Below are 7,161 nucleotides of genomic sequence, written 5' to 3'. Positions count from 1 at the left end.
AGGTGGTGGCAGCGGCAGTCCCAGCCCCAGCCCGTGCCGCTCGTTTGCGGCTCCGTTGTCCCACGCCAGCCCCGGCCAGAGCAGCCCCCCCCACCCCCGCTCCCCTGACAGCGTGCAGCCGCCCCCGGCTCACAGCTGCAGCCCGTGGGACACAGAAGGGCCATCGCCATCAGCCACACTGGCCACACCTGAGCCTTGTTGCACCTTCCTGCCCAACCCCCTGGCCTACAGCAGCAGCCCATGGGGAACACGGAGCCATGGCCACCAGCCCCAAAAAGAGACAACCAGGTCTGCTGGGGCAGCAGAGGTGCATCCCAGATCCTGACAGCAGCTTGCTGAAAGCTAAAGGAAGAGCCCAGGGGTGCACAAAAAGGAAGAGTATTAAGGGGACAAGAGAACAAATGCAGAGCTCTTGGGGTCCCATAAAAGGAAAAACAAGAAAACATCTGGCAATGACAAGGATAAATAGAAAACTCCGGGTGCACAAGGCAAAGGGAGAGTCCTGTTATGCATGGAAAGAGAAACAGCTGACCTTGAAGCACACCAAAAAGCACTGGGAAAACTCTGGGACGGGAGAAAGCTAAACAGAAAACTTTGTGGCACACCGCTACACAAACACAGGGCTCAGGGGCACACAGAAAGGCATATGGAGGACTCCGAAACAACTCAAAATGTGAACTGAGGGATTCATAGGGCAAATGGAGGGCTCTGGGACACATCAAACTACAAATGAAGGGCAAGGGAAATCCCCTGCAGCCCTGTGAACAGCGCTGGGGTTCTCTGGGAACCCCCAGGGACCCAAAGGCATCTGAGAGACCTTGGGACCAGCCCCACCACCTCAGACACAATGGGTACCCTCTTCCCCTGGGCACTGTCCTCAGGCACTTCTGAGTGCAAAGAGACTGCAGGAACCACAGCCATGAGTGGAAAGAATAAAACAATTGTTTAGTTAATGCACATAAACAACACGTGGGAGTGAATGCCATGGGCCTCCAGTGCCAGTACCCTCCCCCTTCCCGTGACACCTTCAGAGTCATTACTGGAGTAGTGTTCCTCAGTTTGGTGGGTTCTTCAGCTCCTGCTCTTCATGTGACAAGTCACTGAGTAACTGCCAGCTTCCTCTCTGCTTTTTCCTTCAGGGACAGGATCCAGTTCTGGCATTTGAGAGGGAAAAAAACCCTGATCGCACCTGTCTGCACTTCTGCCCTACCCCTAGACCAGAGCCCTGCAATAAACTTCTACAGCTCTCACCTCCCCACTACCTCAAACAGTCTGCCTCAGTGCATCATGCCTGCACTGCATCATACCGAGACATCAGATCCGAGCACAGAGCTGAATGCTGGGTGGCACAGGGGAAGGTTACTGCCAATATTGTGACCAGAGAAGTAACGTACAGTTAAGGAGTTAGCAATCCGCCTAACTTTACCTGAAAAGGTGCAGGCCTGTGCTGTGCTACACTGCATGTATAGCTTGGCCTACATTTGGAAGTGCAGCAGAACAGGAACACACACCAGAAACACTTTACAGTTGCTGTTTATAGGCTTGGTTTTGGCCACCATTCGTAAGTGACCACACACAAGTGGCCCATGTCAAACAGACCTCGCTAGAAAGTCCTATGACACAACAGTGTATGAGAAAGCAGAGTCAGGTGCAGGCTACTGCTGCACACAGGTGGAAGAGGAGCAGAATGAGGCTGATGACACCAGTTTGCATTCAGACAGATCCGTCGGGAAATGTGGCTCAGTGACAGCATCACAATTCAAGATGCACTGGGTGGCAGTCCTACCTAGGGGGACAGCAGGATGGGGGACTGCAGGGGGACAGAGAGGCCTGGAATGAGAAAGAGGTCCAAGAAGCTCGGCAGACGAATGTAAAGAGAAAAAGTGTGATGCAGAGCTAGACAGAGAAACACAAAGAGAAGTATAAGGAGATGGATGAAGGGCTGGGAAAAAAGAAGGATGTCTATCCAGGTGGATAGACAGGGGGTCTGACAGAGGAATAGAAAGAAAGGGATGGAAGGCCAGAAGGATGAATGGAAGACCAGACAGAGGGACAGGGAGTGGAAGAGGGGAAAAGAGGGATGTAGAGGTGGACAGACAGATAAAGGGCAGAAAAGGTGTATGGAGAGCCAGGCAGGGGATAAGGGAACTGGACAGAAGAACCGAGTGAGACAGAGAAGCGTACAGAGATGGGTAGAGAAAGAAAGGGATGGGGAGCCTAACAGAGGGACAGCAGGGACTGGGTGTGAAAGCAAAGGATGAAGAGCTGGACATAGGGACAGGGAATGGAAGAGAGGAGAAGAGGGACAGTGAAGCAGACAGAGGGATGCAGAGGGAAATAGAGAGATGAGGAGCTCAACAGAGGGAACGGGAACAGAAGACAGAGATGGAGAGTTGGACAGACAGATGGAAAGGAGAAAAGAGGAATGGAAAAGCAGAGGCATAGGGAGAGAAAGAGAGGGACCGGGAACCGGACAGAGAAATGAGGGCTTGAAGAGAAGGATGGGAAAGAAAGAGAAGGACAGAGGGCCCGACTGATGGATGGGAGCAGAAGAGAGCAAAAGAGGGACATAGAGGTGCACACAGGGATGTAGAGGAAAAGGGGAAGGTCGCTGGGCAGAGCAATGGGGAGCCAGACAGAGCGATGGGAGGACAAAGACTGAGAGGCTGACAGAGGGAGGGAGAGAAAATCAGGAATGGGGAGCAGCGGAGATGGATAAAAAGAGGAAAGAGGAACAGGCAGCTAGACAGAGCAATTGAAGGATGGCCAGAGGGACAGTGAACTGAAGAGAGGGGTCAAAAGGGAAAAGAGGAACGGAGAGCCAGATGGAGGGGAAGGTTGTGGAAAAGAAAGATGTAGATGTGAACAGAGGAATGGAAAGGGAAAAAGAGGAATGGGAAGCATATTGTAAAATATGGAATTGAGTAGAGCTCTGATTCTGGCACTAAGAACTGGTTTGACTGAATAAAAAGAATACAAGAACAAGTTGTGCTTGGAAACAAAGATGGGTAAAATGTTGCTACAGAAAAAAAATGTTTATTAGGTTCTTGAGAATGAGGCAAGGGACTCGGATGGCTCTCTAGTGATTCTGAACTAAGATTTGCTCAAAGTTTGAGGTTATACTGTGGGTTTGAGTTTTGTCTTTGAAAATTCTGGATGGGATGCAGTGGATGGAGTTTGGCTACATGTTTTGGGATAGTGAAAGTGCCTACTACTAATGTTACTCTGTTGCGCTGGTATGTTTACAAAGGTAGATACATAAAAAGGAAATATATATTATAACTATACACAAAAATATATTTGTTGTTATAAATTAGATATTACACTGTTATGTATTACCCATTTTATAGATATATGTATAATAAATTATATACACACACATATATATATATAAAAGAAATATATAAGAACTCTTGGCCAAAGTTGGTTAGAAGGAAGTGAGAAAAGATAAATTCCTTCAAGCTGGAATACATGGCTGCAGTCACTCAATGAAGTTGTACTAAAAAAAAAAAAAATCAAGGAAGAAGGATATTCAACTTTTAATTGATTTCCTGTTACTCACTTTCTAAACAAAAACTGATCAACAGTGTCAATACCACAGTAATTTGCTGTTACTGTATTACAAAAAAGCTCTGGCTGCCCAGTTCTGGAGAGGAAGCAGTCCTGGACTGCCTACGTTATGTTAGATTAAGCATAATGACTGGGAGAGCTAGAAACCTCCTTGAGTAGGGAACAACAGGATTTATGGATGCATGTTCAACAGTGCAAGTAGAGCTTGCCTATGCAAGACAAGTGGACCATCTGTTTCAAAGACTGCTTTTTGTTAGGCAAGATCTTCAGTATCAGATGTAAGAGCTATAATACCAGATATATCACATAGAAAATAACTAAGTATTATACAATATTTTGTCTCTAAAATAACAAAGGGGATGTAGTTCATTATCAAAAAGAACTGTGTTGCTCCTACAAAGTAAATGCTTTTATTTCAGGTATGTTTTGGGGGAAAAAAACATTAAGGATATGGTCTTTCAGTAGTGAGTATAATTTAGACTAAGAATTAAGAACTTAAAAACATGTGAAAAGCAGTGTTTTCTAATACTACGGAAAAAAATAGAATCACCTTGCAGTCATAAAAATTAGAGCCACAGCCTATGTTACACATTACTGTTGCTCATCATTCTGTCCAGGAGCAGGACAACTGGCTTCATACTTTTTCTTCAAGCCTTTCAAATATATACGCAAACTGTCTGGATCCAATCGAGAATTTCTGGCAGTCTGAACCAATCTCATTGCTAAATGGTATACAGCTCTCTGTTTCATCATCTCAGGAGTGCTTTTCTGCCTGTGCTGTTCTTAAAAACATACACATGCATTAAAATATGAAATCAATTATGTTCTATTATTAAAATACTAATATTAGCTATTTTCCAGCCTATTTCTGATCTCCTGATTCTTGCTTTGTACACCAACTTTACATCCAATACTCCTTAACCCTAAGGACTGCTTTGTGTTGTCACCTAACAGTGACCTTCAGTATACTCTTTTATAACCGGTTCCAGAAATACAAATTTTAATGAAATCTATTTTCATAAAATCATAGGCAGTGCTTATCCTATACCCTTTCTGAAACTGAAAATATATTTGAGTTCTATAAAAACTGTGAATTACAGTATTATAATTTTCTACTACATACCAAAATTTGTTTTGCAATATGATTTGTGATTTCCTTTGCATCCAAAATTACAGATGATGGTAGGGAGGAAACTTCTGCAGCTTTTAATCCTAAATATATAAAACAAAAATCAGGATTTTTGATGTAATTTTTTTCCTACCTTCCACACTATGGCTGCCAGAATTAACTTAGCCTATTTTTTGAAAGGTAAGGTTTTCATTTTTATTAAAATAATTTTGATACACATTTTCTCTTTGTGTCTTTTTTTTTTTTAAATAAACAATACAGTTTTGAGAGTTACAAAATAAAATGTTTACTTTGTTGTAACGCTACCTCTAAGACACGCTTCCACATGAAGTTACTGCTGGTAATACTGTAACTGGGCAGGATGATACACATTAGGGATTAAAGGAAAAAAAAAGGCACAGTGGTATTAACACCTTTCTCTGTTTAGTTTTTTAATTTGGCAGGCCGGAAAATACTGAGGTTGTGCTAAATGTGCTCTCCATTAAATCCAGACATCCAGTGGATATGGATGTCATGTTGTAGCTTCTACTCTGTTGCCAGTAGCCAAACTGCCAGATACTCAGGGTAAGAAAGAGATGTAAAATATTTTTTTCTGCCCTAACATGATTTTTTTACTTTTTCCTTTGCCTGTGGCCCTGGCTGTTCTGAGGAAATTCTGTGCTTCACCGAGTGCTTTAATACTGTAGGGTTAAAACCAAAAAAGGGTCAAGAGGAGCCCCTGCACTCTTAAAATATAACTTTGCTCAAGTAAGGTAAAGTCAGGACACTAACACTGAGTTAACTACAGGTCTCCTGTCTCTGAGAATACTCTCTAAACATATGATTTTTCTGAGTTAGTGGTGTTGTAGCATCTGAAATTGAGCTTGTGCTGCCAAAGGTAAAGAAACTTATTCTGAAATTCTGATAAAGAAACGTTTTAAGTCCAGTTAATTGAAGCTTGACTGGAATAATTTGTATCCTTCAGTTACCACTAGCTTGCAAAAACAAGCACTTAAAATACACAGGTATTTGGAACATATTACAGATCTGCAGTTGTTACTCTATGAGAGATATACAAACTCAGCAGAAATCTGTCAGCAGAAAAATAGTTAGGTGCCTAATAACTGAAATAGTATCTTATATAATCTTTACTAAGTTAAAGTCATAGTGGAATCCATTACCATAGTTCTTTTCTTCTGTATATCCTTTAGAGAGCGTGTAAGTGTAAGCAATTTTCTCCTTATTTCCAGCACTGCTTCTCACATGTTGCACTTCAAAATGGTAATTTTCCACATTGGGATATAAAGCATCTATATGACACAGTTCCAGGAAATGTGTAGCAAACAATGTAAATGCCTAAATAAGGAACCAAGAAAGAAAATTTATTTTGGAAATGATCCTGGAATAAATTACAATAAATAAGAAAAATTAAATGATCTCACAGATGTCCAGGTTTTCCTCCGAAACACTGAAAAGCTGTCTTTAAATTACTAAAGCAAATTAAAATCTTTAAGCAACGAGTTCTACCGTTGGCAAGGATATCTTTTCCAACCGGGGATTCTCCCACTTCTTTCTCAATAGAAAGAAAAGAATATCAGAAGTAACAGGAAACCCATGACGCTTACAAAATTTGACTAGGGTTAATTAGAATGATTGTCAAATGGTTGCCTTAATACTCTCAAGGACTGTTTTGCCAAAAGTACAAGCTACAGAAAATACCTGAGCTTTTCAAACCAAACCACAGAAATACTCTGAATAAACTCTGATGAGAAACTGAACACCTACACACTTACTTCAAAAAGTTGTCAACATCCTGAGGGTGATCACATAACTAGTAATAGAGGTGAAACTTCCAACCCATCTAAAACCACCTTCTACTTTTCTAAACAAGCCTCTAACCTCTGTGACCAACTCGTAAGTTGTGTGGAACTACCACTGTACTTTGGAAAGACAACAGCCAGGTAAAGAGGTTCACCTTTAACACTCAAGCATACAAGCTGTACTAAGCAAAACTAAAGAGACTGGGTTATTCTCTTTCTAGAGAGAAATGCAAGCTTGTGAGCAAGTTGGAGATGGTGACCAGTGTACTGGTTTTGGCTGGGGTAGAGTTAATTTTCTTCACAGTAGGTTGCATGGTGCTGTGTTTTGGATTTGGGCTGAAAACAGTGTTGATAATACAGGGATGTTTTAGTTACTGCTGAGCAGTGCTTACACAGAGTCAAGGCCTTTTCTGCTCCTCACACCATCCCACCAGCGAGCAGGCTGGGGGTGCACAAGAAGCTGGGAGGGGACACAGCTGGGACAGCTGACCCAAACTGACCAGAGGGCTATCCCATACCATATGACATCATGCTCAGCATATAAAGCTGGGGGGAAGGAGGAAGGAGTGAATGAATTCCTTGTTTTGCTTGTGTGTGGCTTTTGCTTTATCTAACTGTCTTTATTTATCTCAACCCACGAGTTTTCTCACTTTTACCCTTCTG

General features: G+C 42.5%; 1 protein-coding gene across 1 annotated transcript in view; it reads right to left on the bottom strand.

The window, feature by feature from the left end:
- Positions 1-3,737: 3,737 nt before the first annotated feature.
- The window catches only part of MSH4 (mutS homolog 4), a 35,302-nt gene continuing 31,878 nt past the window's right edge, over positions 3,738-7,161 (bottom strand). The window contains exons 18-20 of the mRNA XM_009285310.2: positions 5,860-6,034; positions 4,694-4,782; positions 3,738-4,347 (exon numbers count right to left, since the gene is read on the bottom strand). Of these exons, the coding sequence (XP_009283585.1) occupies positions 4,162-4,347; positions 4,694-4,782; positions 5,860-6,034 (450 nt within the window). The 3' untranslated portion in view covers positions 3,738-4,161. The remainder of the gene's footprint in view (positions 4,348-4,693; positions 4,783-5,859; positions 6,035-7,161) is intronic.

The sequence above is a fragment of the Aptenodytes forsteri genome, unplaced genomic scaffold (assembly GCF_000699145.1).
Source record: "Aptenodytes forsteri isolate BGI_AS27 unplaced genomic scaffold, ASM69914v1 Scaffold104, whole genome shotgun sequence".
Classification (NCBI taxonomy): domain Eukaryota; kingdom Metazoa; phylum Chordata; class Aves; order Sphenisciformes; family Spheniscidae; genus Aptenodytes; species Aptenodytes forsteri.
The sequence above is the reverse complement of the archived record's forward strand: the minus strand, read 5'-3'. Positions and strand labels throughout refer to the sequence as shown.